Source organism: Tuber melanosporum (assembly GCF_000151645.1).
Source record: "Tuber melanosporum whole genome shotgun sequence assembly, scaffold_35, strain Mel28".
NCBI lineage: Eukaryota > Fungi > Ascomycota > Pezizomycetes > Pezizales > Tuberaceae > Tuber > Tuber melanosporum.
Genome location: NW_003299030.1, coordinates 668,315 through 683,220, shown reverse-complemented (window position 1 = coordinate 683,220; position 14,906 = coordinate 668,315). Strand labels below are relative to the sequence as shown.

Genomic DNA, 14,906 nt, shown 5'->3' with positions numbered 1-14,906 from the left:
CGGGGGTTTACGGGGATTGGACGATGGATCCGATGTGTAGTTTGATACATTTCAGCTACATAGGAGTGCAATACAGTGCGAGTACTACACTTCCACCACTACTGGTGTTGCTAGGCCCGGAGTGAAATTTGATTACCGACAGGCTGAACCCGAAGTGCAGATAATCAAAGCTGTGGCGCCATCGCCCGACAGTCTATGATAGCCTAGTTGTATGATACCGAGAACTTTAACCCATCATACGATATCACTCGGTAAACCTAAATCTTGGCATCTGCTCCGCTAAACCCCCACCCCGGGGCAAAAAGCCAGAATATTTAAACGTTCGAGAGTATGATAGTATCACAGTTCCCTGTTCATCCCATCCATGCCCGTGACAGCGAATCACAAACCTAACAATGGCAGTCACCTAGCCCGAGATAGTGACAAAACCTTAACGGGAAACAAAGGGGGCACTCAGCACTCTACTCTATAGAACCAAGATAAGAACAAAGAAGTGCTGCACCGCATATATCCCACTACCACCCCCACTGATACTACGTATCATACTGTATTTCCTCTCAGATGAGTTGCTACCTACCTAACAAACAACAACGACCCGAATCGACGGGGTTTTTATCGTAAGATATTCTCATCTCCAACACGTCCACTCCAAACCCACATCAATCAATTAGTCGGCGAATATCACCTACAAAGTGGCAATGTCAGAACCCCGTTACAACCTCCGTAGCACACCTGCTCCCACTACCCGTGGCGCAGAAACATTTAAGCTTGTCAGCCGCAGGAAAGCTCCAAAGACGGCACGAGCAAAGGGGGCCAAAGGGGCGACTAAGGAGGCGCTGGCCCAAAAGGAACCTCCAAGGCGCGCGACAAAGGAGAAGATGGAAGTTCGGGTGGTTGTGGTTGCTAAAGCTAAGCAGCCGAAGAGAGGTTCCAGGGCATATAAGATCCCGAAGCTGATGAAGGAATTAAGTTCTGACAATTCCTTGAACCTGCTATCCGATTCTAAAAGTATTTCAAGTGGTGGCGGCCAGGGTGGCGGTTCTAGTGAGGATGGTTCTAGTGGAGAGGATTGGGGGGGGGGGGATGAGGGGAATGAGGATGGGGAGAATGAGGATAAGGATGAGGAGGGTGAGGGTGAGGGTGAGGGTGAGGGTGAGGGTGAGGGTGAGGTTGAGGATGAGGAGGATGGGGGTGGGGATGGGGAGAACGAGGACGAGGGTGAACAAGAGGGGGAGGAGGAAGATGAGCAGGAATATGGACCTCTATTATCTGCGGCTGGGGATGCGATTTTTCGTCTTACACCTACCATTATCAAAGATGCTTTAACGCTTTCTTCGTCCGCTAGGGATGCTGTCCTCAGGCTTGGACGAAAGGACCCTTCCTGGGGGGAAATTATGAGGGGGAGTGGGGGGGCCAAGAAGACCGCTCCTAAGAGACTGGATATCGACCATGTGCCTGTTGATATCAACGTTAAGGGAAGTCCAATTCCTCGGGCTAGTTCGGAAGAGAGTGGCGGTGTGGCTGCGAGGAAAATTCAGGACAGGAGTGGGTATCGAGATGGATTTGGGGGGTGAGTGATCATTGGCTTCTTAACTCCCATTTCTCAGGTAATACAGCGCTGACAGAAACGCCAGAGCACGTTGGGAAGAAGTCGCGCCAGTCCGACGGAATCTCTCCAAGGACCTCTTAGTAGCAAGGACACCTCCAGGAGCTCGGAGGAAGTTAAAGACTAGGCACAAGCGTACAGCAGAAGAAATTACCACGACGAAAAGCAACTTCATACATGCTGTGATCTTCTGGATCCTCCTTTACTTCGCCTCCTCCAACAAGCGAGTTCGTCAAGGCGTCTACGGAACCTTCATCTTACTCACCGAGCACCAAGTCCTCCAAAATATCCTAGAAAGCGCCACATCCGCCCTTCACACCGCCGTTACACCAATCTCGGAAACAGGAATCCAACTATTCACCCCGCAAAAAGCCCTGCTGGAAAGCCGTGTACGAACCTCTTCCGCTGCGGCGGCAGCCGCAAGCCTCGACCTGGAGAAGATCATCCGCGCATCGCAGGCGTTCAACAACCTCGCCCGTCCCATAGTCATTGGGCTGATAGTGGGGGAGCTAGAGGCGGAAGCGAGCGCCCGCTCGCACTGGGCGCCGAACAGCATGCGTGCCAAGATCTACGATCTCTCTGCCGCGTTCGAGGACGCGTTCGAGGACCTCTGCATCCTCACCGAGGCCTTCAAGGGCACCATCCGCCGAGTGCGTGAGCGATACACCCTCCTCGCGAGCATGCTTTGTGATCAGGCATCCGCGGAAATGCTGTCCGGGCTGAGACTCAGCGGGCGCAATCTGCAGATGCTGAAGGCGAGGGGGCAACGCAATAAATACTCGGGTTTCACCGTGCAGGTAAAGTACGAGTTTGCCAGGTCAGCTCTTCTTCGCGAGTTCAACGGGTTGAGGACTCTGTCGAAGAAGGCGCTCAAGTCTTCCTCTATAGCCATGGAGAAGATCCTGGAGGCGCGGAATCCTGACATAATGGTTATTGAGAAGGTTGTTGAGATTGCGGAGCCTTTGGTCGCAGGACTGGAAGCGCTGGATAAGGAGGTTTATAGCGTTGTGATGTTGTTCCTTCATCAGGAGTTTGTGGTTGAAGACTATGGTCGTTGGGTGAATCTTGATGAATTGTTCTTAAAGGAGAAATTAGAAGTTCTGTTTGCTGCTTTAGGGGTGTTGGATGGGCTGGAGAGATTGAGGAGTGCTCCTGAGGAGTAGTTGGCGTTTGCTAAGCTTTTCCTCTGCCTCTTGTTCTACCGTACCTATGGGCTCGAATTAGTGTTTCGTTCCAAGTGTATGATAAGTTGGGCTTGGTTATTTGCGTGGACGATGCTGTGTCTGTTTCGGCATCAAAGCCAAGAAATTGTGGATATAAAAGTAGGCGCTGCCCCTTGATCCACTGTTGAGTTACTCGAGTACGGTATTAGTGCTACATTGTTTTAGTTTTTTTATCTTGCGCAATGCCGTGCGTCATTGAATCTCACTCGACGCCCAAAACAAAAAGCCCGCGTTCCACAGATATCTTAGAGAGACAAATAGGGTAGTTCGCTAGATATTCGGACTCGGATTGAGCCTGACCTTGCAACCCGTATCATAGCTGTAGGTTATCTGAAAAGGAAAACTGAGGGTAATTTGAGACTGTCTTAGATGGAAGCAACTTCGCAACCCAACCTCGGTATATTCCGTCCATTTCCCGGATCTTGATTTGCTGGACGGGCGCTAGCGGAAATGCATAACCTGTACCAATATTCTTCTTTCTTTGAGGGGGGGGGGACGGTGATAAATGTTGCACTTGTACTATATTACTGTGATTCGCGAACGGTAAACACGGTTCGGTACCGCACAGCAGGAGAGCCTAGGCTCACTTGGCACCACTGGATATTATGGGAACTAACTACTATGTACTAGTACAGTATGATAGAGAGCCAGCAAAGGCAAGGAGGGTGCCGCAGAAGGCGAGGGGGCCCTCACGCGGAAAGAGTTCCAACATGTGAACAATCGGCGAACGGCATCTGAGACCCCACTTTCCCGCAATACAGGCGGAATGTCCTGGCTGTAGTCTTGAGTTCTTACAATAATTAACGATAGTGTGGTTGTGACGGTGATTTTCTTGGAAAAACTACGACTAAGGTGCCTAACAAGATTGGATCTTTTCTTTAATCCCAAGTTATATCCTCCCCAGAACTTGACCTCAATTTCTACAATTATTGCAACCATGCCTCGTGGGAGGCCCCCCTGATTCTCCAAACCGACCACATTGACCATCTGACCAGATGCCTGTAATTTTTTTTTTTTTCTGATCCCTAAGAGCAAGCCATTGGAGCCTGAGGATTACTAGGTGATAAGGAAATGTTTCAGTTGCCCCTCCTATAGCAATGAAATATTATCTTTGGGAACTCAGCCTTTGCTAACGACGAATTATACTCGAGTAGTACATCTAGGGCATGAGACGGTACAGGCAGTTGCCTTTGAGCTGTCACGGAGCAAATCAGGCGGATACTGATAGTGTTGTGAAAGGCCCACGCAGGGGCAAACTCGTAACTTAGGCAAAAATCCAGGCAGTTTGTTCGAGTTTATTGTGTGGATGAGAAATGATATAAGAGAGGGTGAGGGAACACAACTTGGTCTCAGCCGGGGACTGCCGCCCAAAGGCACAGCTCCATAATGCGGAATGCTAAATTTTTAATGCGGCTGAAACATTTTATTTTTCGACCAAGAGAAGATGCGGGGGGTGGCTAAGAGGATTTTCCTGTTATGAACTGGACCCCCCACGGTACTGCAGTCCCATCCTTCCCCTATTTTTATTTTATTTTTTTATAACTTTTCCATAGGCTTCATTCGGAATCTTGCAGACTCTGATGTCTTTCTGTTCGAAAGAGCTCACAATACGGTATGTGGGGCTGGGTGGATAACGGACTGACGTTATTTTACTGTAATTTTTGTTTTTATTTTTGAGAGAAATGGTGGAATGTTATTGCCACAAATGGGCTATTAGCCGAATTACCAAGAAAGCGTCGATCGGTGCCCAATCATTTTCCCTCTATGATATCTCACAGAACACTTCCATCTGAGACCTATGACCCCTACCGGGACGAGGCTGAGGACTTGGGGGGGGGGGGTAGCTTTATACTTGTACTACACCACTGCCAATTCTAAAGAAACAGGCTCAGAGCAAGTCTCCCCAGACCACTCCAACTCTCATGTTTTTTTTCGAGATATCATACTTTAGAAGAAGCCTCGAAGAGCCGCCAAAACAAAACTCGCTTCACCTTGGCTATATAAATACGGGCGAAATCACTACTGTCACTCGTATGGAAGATGATTTTTGTTTCGACATAGGACTATAACTCGTATATAACCCTTTCTTCCTAAAGATTAATTGCTGTTTTTCCTTAACTTTCCCTAATTATTTCTCGGGCGTTAATTCACCTATAACAAAATGGCAGGCGTTGAAATCACTATCGAGAGCGTAGGCGATATCACGCCTGGAACAATTTTTCTTGGTCACTCAACTCTTCCGTCCGATTCGCAAACGAAGCGCAGGCCATTTTTGGCACTGTGGAAGGTCGGGAACCAGGTAATATCATTGTGAGTGGGGGTGTCTTCCCTGGTCAAGTCACCAATTCCGGTCTCGACCACTGACTAACACGAACAATTTCGATTGAATAGACCTCTAACCAGTTTAAAAAACGGGGGTGGCAGCGCGCAGGCAGCTGCTGAGAAATTCGGACGCACTGAAGCTAGTTTTTACCCCATAGCTCCGGAAAGCAATCAACCCTATCTCCCAGTCGCCGCAAGAGAGAATTTTCGGGGCTTTATAGATCTCCTAACACCCGTAACCATCGGGCAATCCTCCCTCGGGAGGAAGAAGTCGAAAGCAACCAAAATCTCCAAGGAGGACTTGCGAAACGTTATAATGGCACACGTAGGCCTAGTCCAGTGCGGACAAGAGGAGGCGCTCCTGGCCGGACAAGGGGAACCACCGGAAATGCTCTTGATAGATAAGAGAACACACGATAACATGCGCCAGATGGCTCTGGGCATGCTCCAGTCCAGCGAGGATGGCCTTCTACATGCGAGACGCACCCAAGAAGTTACAAAGAGTCTAGTTGAGGCATTTGATAGACCCCCCGCTGCCAAACTAGTATTACCACGTCTGCAAAATCCTGCTCCTTCCCTGAGTTCCTCTTTTGTGGATCAACCACCTCCTCCTCCTCCTCATCCAAGGCCTCCGCAAGCTGACACGCGTAGACAACCTGGGCAACAGAGTTCAGGCCAGCAACAGCAGCAACAGCAACCCCAACAACCTCTGAATAGCCAGTCTGGACCAGCCAGTTGCAGGCCCCGCGCCCCCCCCGGAGGCCCGAGGAATTCTGATGATGGTGGCGGTGATGATGGGTCTTCTGGAATCCGCCGCCCCTGGGGTTCTTACAGTTTCTACACCGCACCAACCGGGACTGGGAAACGCAACAGAACCACAACCCGCGGGTCCGGGTCGAGCGGAACCCAAGGAGTACAGCATCAAAAAGAGCATCAGCAAGAAGAGTGCCAGCAAGAGGAGGAGCATCATCATGACAAGGATAGCAACAATGAGGAGGACGAGATTGTTGAATGGACCAGAGACGACTGGGAATGGGTGGAAAAGCAGCCCGGCGAAGACTCCGACTCCACCTCCTCGATCTCTGAATGGGACTTGGCCGATTGGGAGAAGCTTGAGGGTATAATTCCTGGAAACACTCCAACGGAGAAATGCGGCCAATGCCACACCACTGCAACAGCCTCTCCTGGAGATGTTAACCGGACACCCACTTGTCAATCCACATACTCACTCTCGGAGCGCGATCAAAGCGATTGTAACAGTGAAGCACCTCAAGGTAAAAAAACCGTAACCCCCCACCCACTCCTCAACCCTCCACTCCAAGAGGGCCAAGAAGAACCACCATCTAAGGACACGAGCGATGAGCATGACAGAAGATCCAACAAATCTAGTCCCGATCAATACCAACAACACCAGCGTAACTTCCTCCCCGCCTCATTCTCAACCCAACCACAATGGGCTCAGTCCCAATTTACAAACTTCACCCACGCCCTCCGGAGAATCACAGCGCGCGTACAGCCCCAGCAAGAAGCTACCTCTCTCCCCCCAGCCGGCAGCAGCACCGGCAGCAGCACCGGCAGCGAAGGCGAGGACACCCATCCTCCTGGCATCACCCCCCGGGGTGTCGCAACCACACAAGCTACGCAAACCACACCAGAGCAAGACCCCACGATGGAATTCGGAATTGCTAGTCCGGAAACTAGCGATATTCCAGCGGTTGGACCGAGCGAGCCTGCGGATGCGCGGGGGGAGTGGGCCGCGCTCTTAGAATCCCATCCGAACTCCGCGGCCGTGGAGAAGGGGAGGGGGGAGGTGGAGGGGAACAAACAGAAGGTAGTAGAAGAGGAATATAAGAAGGTATACCAAGAACTACAAAGAATACTATCGAATGCCTGTAGATCCTGGCTCCGGACGTTGGGCGCGTCTGAGGACTCGTTCAGAGCCCTACAGCCCAAGGACGAGGTGTCCTTTGGGGCTTACAGGAGTTCCTTCAGCCCTCTAATATCGGAGGATTCAGCGCAGGAGGATAACTCAATTGGCAGGTTTTTGGCGGCGCTCGATAGGGGTCAGTCTTTGCAGGAGGATATTGCGGCGGAGATGGCGGCAGCCGGTGGGCAACTTAGTGGGGGGCTGTTGATGGAATATGTTGATGTTGCCCGCGAGATATGTCAGCCGCATGATGACAGCAACAGGGAGATTGATGAGTTGTGTTCTCGGGCCGAGATAGCCCTCGGGAGTGGTAGTTCTGCTACTGCTGCCGCTACTGCTGAGAGTAGTAATTGACGATCCCGTCTGTAGTTTTTTTCCTAGTTTTTCTCTTTCTTTTATCGTCATGGTCTACTCCTTTAAACCCTCGATCCTATGATTCTCCATGATTTAACGACTTCACGATAACTTATGTTTCCGTTCTTCTCTCTTGTTACGAACCTCCACGATGTCACTGGATCAGTGCATTATCCTACTATCACGCACTTTTTTCTTCTTTTTCCCCCCAAGTTATAGATCAGGATTTATGCTTGTACTTTCTATTCCTTGATCACTACTCCCTAAAGCTACGCGCCATAGATACCGTACCCGGATGCACAGAAGTGATTATTACATCCGAAAGCCCTTTCTATAGCCCCTTAAATAACACTCCACCGTTTCACCCTTACTGAAGCCGTCGAGTGACCCCTCATGACCCACCTTACCTCTCACACAAATGAAAGGATTAATCTCAAAAAATACAGGGAGCTATCTTACCTGTACTAGGCAACCCCACCCGCGTCACTCGCTCCCTCGAGTGAAACGACGACCAGCAACATGTTTGCCTTTACTGGAGGGGCATTTTTCGCCGCCTTAGTCACAATCCCACTCCTCACAAATCTCCCTCACACACACTCTGTTCTCAGACTGGGGTTGGCTTGGCATTTAAACATCACCTGGGCCCGGGGGTTTGTGCAAGACGCGAGTGGACCAGAAACGCACTCGAGCAGCTAGCTTGGAGGGGGGGAGGTGAGCCCACGTGGTGTTAAATCTTTGAGTATGATAGTGCCGCACCCGGCTGCTGGGCTTGTCCCCAAAAATCGGAAAACATAGCCCTTATCTCCATCGAGATCTCTATGGGATCAGCAGGAAATAGTTTTCCGAATCTTTTTTTTTTTTTTCTGACACACTTCAGCGCTGTATTAGTAGTGAGCCAGTAGTCTCTATCTTGCGGGTCTGCGAAGAAATTCAGTCGGGGGGTGGAGAGAAGGTGGTGAGGAGTTTTTGTGGGATGAGGCGGGCCTTAGGACCTTCTAGTATCGGTAATAACTTCCAAGCCTTTCACTTTGAGCTCCCCGCGTCGACTCGAGACCGAGTTCCCCCCACCTCTCCTCCCCGTTTACCATGAAACTGCAGCCTGTTCCTCAAATCGTTGATCTGCTTTTTCCAACCCCCCCCCCCCTAAAAAACAAAATCCACCAGTACTCGAGCGCAGTGCTGTAATCCCTCATGGACTTTTCCCAATCGCGTATTCTGACGTAATCCCCGGCGACCCCGGGAGGGCAAGTACTGCACGATCGGCACTCCCGCAAAGATATAAAAATCGCCATTCAGTGTCACAGTCGAGAAAACATACCCTACACAGATGCAATATGGAACTATTCGTATTTGTCCTCTTGCGCCTCTTGCACCTCTCACCCCTTTCTGTTCAGCAGGCCTTCCGCTATTTCCGGAGTTCACTATACCGGTATTTCTCTAAACGCGGATGGGGGGGAACGTAGAGTATTCCTTTTTCCCCAGACCCAAGTCGCAGAAAGTATATTGTCCAAGAAGCATGGCTTAACAGGGGATTATTGAAAATGAGGAGGGGGGTTGATCTCTAGAGCCTTTCTATTTATCATATTCTACTGGTAGGATTTTTTTGTTCTACAGTGATATCCGGAGCCTAGCTCCCTCCAAACCACCACACAAACGCCCTATAACACCATATCAGCTCACATGGCCCATACTGCCCTCCTCTAGAGGTAGGCCGAAACACATGGATATAAGATCTCTAGCGATTTCACCAGCTGCACCACGAATCCAACAGGTTTCAAGCATTAAGGCAACTGCTTTCCAACCAATAAGGGAGACCGCAGCATCGCCAAAGAAAAGTGACATTTTAGTAACAGGTAGTAAGTTATAGCCTCATCTGGAATTTGAGCGATCAAGTCCACTGGGGACTATTCCAATTGGTATCCCAGTAAGCGACAGCGCTTTCCCGGAGCCGCCCCAGCTTTGTGAAGGGAACGAAATAACCAATCGATTGATCAATGCCATAGACTAATTCACAAAGTGGAATTGTTCGTAAAGGGGGTATGCTCTTTGTGTAGTGAATTCCTTTGTCAAGAAGGAACTGACTGTTAAAAAAATTGGGAATACTCGAGCTATATGCTACGAGTGCGGCTGGTACAGTAGGTAAATAAGTCACGTGGGTCTGACGAGAAAAATTGTCAGCCTTCTCCGCAAAGTATGATATATCTGGATAAGGCACGTGACCATCCTCCACGCTTGAACCTCGCACAGCTATCCAACTTCAACCATCCGCGCGAGTGAAGTCCATGTATTCCCTACTCTAGGAAGTGCGCGAGGTAGAGAGGGAGCACAGCGAAGAAAAAAAAGAGAGCTCCCAAGCCCCCTTCCCCCGCCGAGAGGCAACCCCCCCCCCACCCCAAGACCAGACCTCTACCAGAGGAGGCTGTCCTAACGACATATCATGATAGCACTTTTCTCGATTATCATTCCAGTTTTTACGGTATCATATATAAGGTAATAGGGATGATATGAATTTCGGAAGACTAAAGACTCTGCGTCAAATTTCTAACGAAAAGTGACAATTCCGGATGTAACCAAGGCCGTAACCCCCAGCAGTTTATTTCCAGTACCGATATTATGATACTCCCAAAGGAGGGGTAAGCTAACCTTTTTAGGGGGGACATTATTGTCTTGGTTACATTCGCTTTTTTCGCTACTCGTAGAAATTTGGCGCGCGGAGTTTGGGCTCCTGTAACTACATCACTTATTTTCTTGAGCGATGTGAGTCTCAAAGCCCTACAGGGGCCCGAGGGTCTCAATGGTGAGTGAGCGTGAGGTGCGGATACTATATACTGTACTTTCGGGAAACGCAAGTATATCCCGACCCCAAAATTGTGTTGCATTTCAGAGGAACAGTTGCAATGGGGGTGGGGGGTATCAGTAATCGGGGAGGAAAGGCCGACATGGCGGCGCTGGGGAAGCGTTTTGAGCCTCACGTATTCCAGCTGGACAAGGGGGAGAATGTTCACCGTCCCATCCCCCGACACTACTAACAAGCCGTATATAGAAGAGCGTTGCGAATATCACGATATTCATCCTCAAATCCTATCGTAAAAAACCCGTCAAGGGCAATCGCACCTAGCCTCCACGTCGGACTTCGCGAGTTCGCCGGCCGCCGGCTCAATCGAACAGACAAGTGGCGATTGCCGGGGGTGGACTTACCAATGGAGTGATATGCTATGATCCCAAGAAAATGCTCGTGCAATGCCAGGATGTCAGGATACAGCCTCACCGCTGGAGGGGGGGGGGCTTGCGTGCACAGTTCTTCCCGAGGTGGAGAATTCAGGAGCGCCTCGAACGGGTGCGACCAGGTTGGCCGAGGCAGTTTCCCGAAACGGTAACCTTCCCATTCCTCCTTCCCATTTCTCCGTCGTCGACTTGAGGGTTTTCAGAAACTTTTTACCCACCCATTCATTTTATCTAATTGATTCCGGACCCTTGACTTATAAAGCAGGTTCTGTGTGCCAAAGCGTCTGAAATCGACACCTCCCAACTACCAAAGTCAACAGCGAACGGGGCTCCTGACGACGAGAAAAACTCTGGGTAGTCCCCTTTGACCCTATGGAGCCTATTTTTTTAATTTTATATAAAGTGAGTATTAAGTTAGTTGAGATCTGTATATTTTGAGGTTGCACTGAAATTTACGCCAAGTGGCGACCTTTTGTGTGTGTTTACTAAGCAAAGGGAAAAAATAAAAATAAAATTGAAAGGGTCGGCCTTTGGCATTCAACACTCGGCATTCGGCATTACCACTACCATAATATTATTATGTACGATATCAAACAGCGCTTCTGGCGAGAATAATAAACCGGATAGTCCCCGCAAGCAATCGGTAAGTCCGAGACATCAAAAACGTGAGGTTAGAAATCGGCTCGCAAAGTCTCGATTATCCAGGAACTTGTTTCCCGAGCCCCAAAGGCTTTTTGAGAAGTGGTGGACTGGGGATATATATGATATCACGTTCGATATTCACCGTTACAGCCTGTAGGTACTATACATAACCCGGTGCTCGCCACCGCAATACCTGAGATTTCCAATATCATATGATGCCATTGTATGAAGTCCAGGCTTGCCACCGCATCCTTCCTTTGGTTTATGATATGCCCGAGAGGGAGGATGAGGGTGGGGAAGGAGCCAACGCATAACCTCGCATGAAAAGCTCGCCCCGCCAGAGGGCACTTTATGCTTCTTATGCACTCATCCTTCCTCGAGGCTCCAGTTCTCCACCCCCGGAGAGGAATCGATTTGGAAACCTAGGGGGAGGAGCAAAAAGACCTGTCGGGACCGCGACAGCATACTACAGTATTAGGGCATGGCTCTAGTGGTAGGAGTGACTCGCTCTGTCGTTTTTTTCATTTTCTCTAGAGGTCGGGAAAGGTAAATTGAAGGGAAAGAAGCTAAGTAAGGAAGGACTAGATTTCACGTTTTGTTTAGGGTGTCGTCTCGTGTGGAGGAGGGGGGGGTAAATACGCCCAAGATTTGGTATATATACGTGCCCCATCCAAAACGTGCACAAGGAATAATGAGATAGAATCGATCGAAAGATTGCAGCCGGCTGCACATTCCGAGCCATTTGGCACGAACCATATGACAGGGACTATTTCCAATGGAGTATCTATCCATGCTAGGGTCCGAGGGGCTTTTTTCTTCCCCCCCTTCCTTCTCTGACTGCGAAACCCTGTCACCTAGGCAGATATAGACACACAACTCATCAGCGGATACGCTTGGCGTGCGGAAAACCTTCCTATTCACCATACACATGTGTGATAATATGATACCTATGGAAAATACGAATAGGCAGATAATCCAATACGAACAGAAGCACAGCCCTTCATTCCTTCCTTCCTTGCTCCGCTTCTATGATACGTAGAAAACAAAAGCGATACAAAAAAAAAAAAAGAACAATCCATCCCCTCACCCGCCCAGCCATCCTTACAAAGTTATCATACCCCTACAAAACAGAAAAGCACTTCGTCATGCTAGATCACTCGATTCCTATCGCAAGCTACACTGGGCTGGAGCGACAAAGAGGATTAATTCTTGAAACTAGTTTTTTCCGAGTGATCCCGGTAGACCGTCCCTATATATTGCGGAGAGAACCAAACCTCAAAGGCATTTAAAGATCCGCTTGATCTATTTGCATTCCAATTCATCCCGTTCCATCCACCCTATTATTCAATTCCGGACATTCACACTTTGGAAAGTCGGCCAGCGGACTTTTCATAAACCATTTGCTTTGACACCGAATCGTATTGCCAAAGAAAAGAAAGAAAGAAAGAAAGAAAACCTCTTAATGTAAAGCTTGTACTGTACTGCACAACAGGTCCTAGCTTAGTGTAAAAAATCATACTCCTTCCACCAGTGAGACCGCTCCACCTGGGCACTGTACCTGTTCTCCACCGATACTGTGGACATGATCCTGCCAGAGGCCTATATACAGTCACTCGGCAGAAGTGTTTCTTGAAACCGGTCTCAGATGACTAAGCTGCCTCGCCAAAATGCCACCTTTCAACGAAGTGTAAAGTTGATCATGACCATTCACTCTATTGCGACCGTGACCATTCACAAATCTACACCCACCGAAGCCTCCTTTACCTAATTAATTAATTTATTAATTTCCTCTACCTTTTTTACCAATGGTGAAGCATTCTGGAAATATGAAGTATGCCGCAAAAAAAAGACACTCACCTAAAACCACCTGGAGAGAAATGAGCCTTGCAGAGAAGGGCATGATAATCACCTTTTTCTACTGCCTCTGGAATATTGCACTGGTGGCTCAAATTATTAGATGCCCATGGACAACAGTTAAGAGCTTTCTTGTTCGAGCATGTGAACGCCAATCTCTTGAAAATCTCCCTTGCCCCAGTCGCACCCACATTTTGAGTAGTCAACAGTTTCGCACAATTATACAGGCAGCCAAGTCCAACCAGAAATTAACCAGATGCGCCTTCAGGGTTCGCTATGCACCCAGTGTTTCTCTTGATACTGGTAACTCTTTGTGCTACCCAGAGTGACTGGATATGATTGCCTACTAAATTTGCCTGCATAGTGGGCCAGGTACTCAGAGAAGCAAACATTAAAAAATGGATAGCCAAGTTAAGATCTAGGCTAAAGCCTGATCATGTGGCTAAGAGATTGAGATGGGCTACAGCTCATAGGGACTGGACAGCTGAGGATTTTGAAAGGGTGATTTGGAGTGATGAGTGCAGTGTGGAGAAATCTAAGGATCCAAAGCAACAATGGGTATTCAGAGAACCTGCAGAGAAGTGGTTGGCTGATTGTGTCCACCCAAAGGAGAAGGATAAGGGAATCTTGCTTATTGTTTGGGGGTGCTTTTGGGGTAAAAGAAAAGATCCATTAGTTCTTATTACTCAAACTATTAATAAGACCAGGTATATTAGACTTTTGAGAAGATATCTTTTTCCTGTTATTCATCAAATGATTTCCTTTGGTATACAACTTGAAGATGTTCTTTTTCAGCAAGATAATGCTCCTGTTCACAAGGCATATAGTGTTATGGATTGGTTGGAGAGAAACAGTATTGAGGTTGTGGACCACCCCCCTTATTCTCCTGATTTAAATCCTATTGAGCATGTATGTGTTGAGCTTAAAAAGCGATTGCACCAGCAGTATCCAAGGATTGCAGATACTCCAGGAGGAAAAGAGGCTGTTAGGAGAAGACTTGCACATGTATTACCATTGGTTTGGGAGACAATTCCTGAGGAGTTTTTTGAGAAGTTGTGGAAATCAATGCCTGATAGGATGGCTGCAGTTTTAGAAGCAAGGGGAGGTTATACAAAATATTAGCTAGTTTAATTTATGGCAGGTCAATTGACCGCTGAATGTTGAGAGGTGCCAGTGGTTGTTGATCATGAACTTGAACTCATTTGCACGCACGCCCATTGACAACCTCACCGGCACTGCCCCACCATATGGCGCAACTGCAATTAAACATTGTCTCAGATCAAGAACACTTCTGCCGAGTGAGTGTATATATAACCAAGGATACAGTCCCACGACAAGGAACAAAAGACACCTCCACAAGACTCCAACTTATATACCAAGAACGTACAAGCGGACTCCCAAAGAACCAGAGCATTAAATAATAGCAAGAGAACCCATGCATAAACGGCGTTCAGGCCATTGCGAGAAGAAGGAAGAACGGGGCCCACATACCGTAACACCGGCTAACCTCCAGGAACGATAGATTTGGAGGGGGGAACACCTCTTCCCTCGCAGTTTTCCGAGATCGGTAATTTAGTTGTCGTCGTCACACCACCGATATTCCATTTTTCAGAAATAGAGATCGTATTTTGTATTCTCGTTGTTCTATTGAAGAGGAAGCAAATCAAGTGTGTAGAACAGAAGAAGGGAGAGTTAGGATGAAGTGTGTTAAGGGGAGACGGTGACGCGGCAATTGGCTAACTAGTGTACAGTA

The 14,906-nt window shown here is 48.5% G+C and overlaps 2 protein-coding genes; one reads left to right on the top strand and one right to left on the bottom strand.

Annotated features, from left to right (window-relative positions):
- Positions 1-4,771: 4,771 nt before the first annotated feature.
- On the top strand, positions 4,772-7,432 carry GSTUM_00007384001 (uncharacterized protein; the record flags this gene model as incomplete). XM_002839379.2 has 3 exons in its annotated part: positions 4,772-4,901; positions 4,998-5,128; positions 5,221-7,432. Exon 3 carries the CDS (start codon positions 5,468-5,470, stop codon positions 7,430-7,432), a length of 1,965 nt encoding a protein of 654 aa, XP_002839425.1. The 5' UTR covers positions 4,772-4,901; positions 4,998-5,128; positions 5,221-5,467.
- A 3,980-nt stretch (positions 7,433-11,412) lies between these two features.
- GSTUM_00007383001 (uncharacterized protein) lies at positions 11,413-11,969 on the bottom strand (the record flags this gene model as incomplete). XM_002839378.2 has 1 exon in its annotated part: positions 11,413-11,969. The coding sequence occupies one exon, from the start codon at positions 11,967-11,969 to the stop codon at positions 11,787-11,789; it is 183 nt and encodes a 60-aa protein (XP_002839424.1). The 3' UTR covers positions 11,413-11,786.
- Between the last annotated feature and the right edge of the window lie 2,937 nt (positions 11,970-14,906).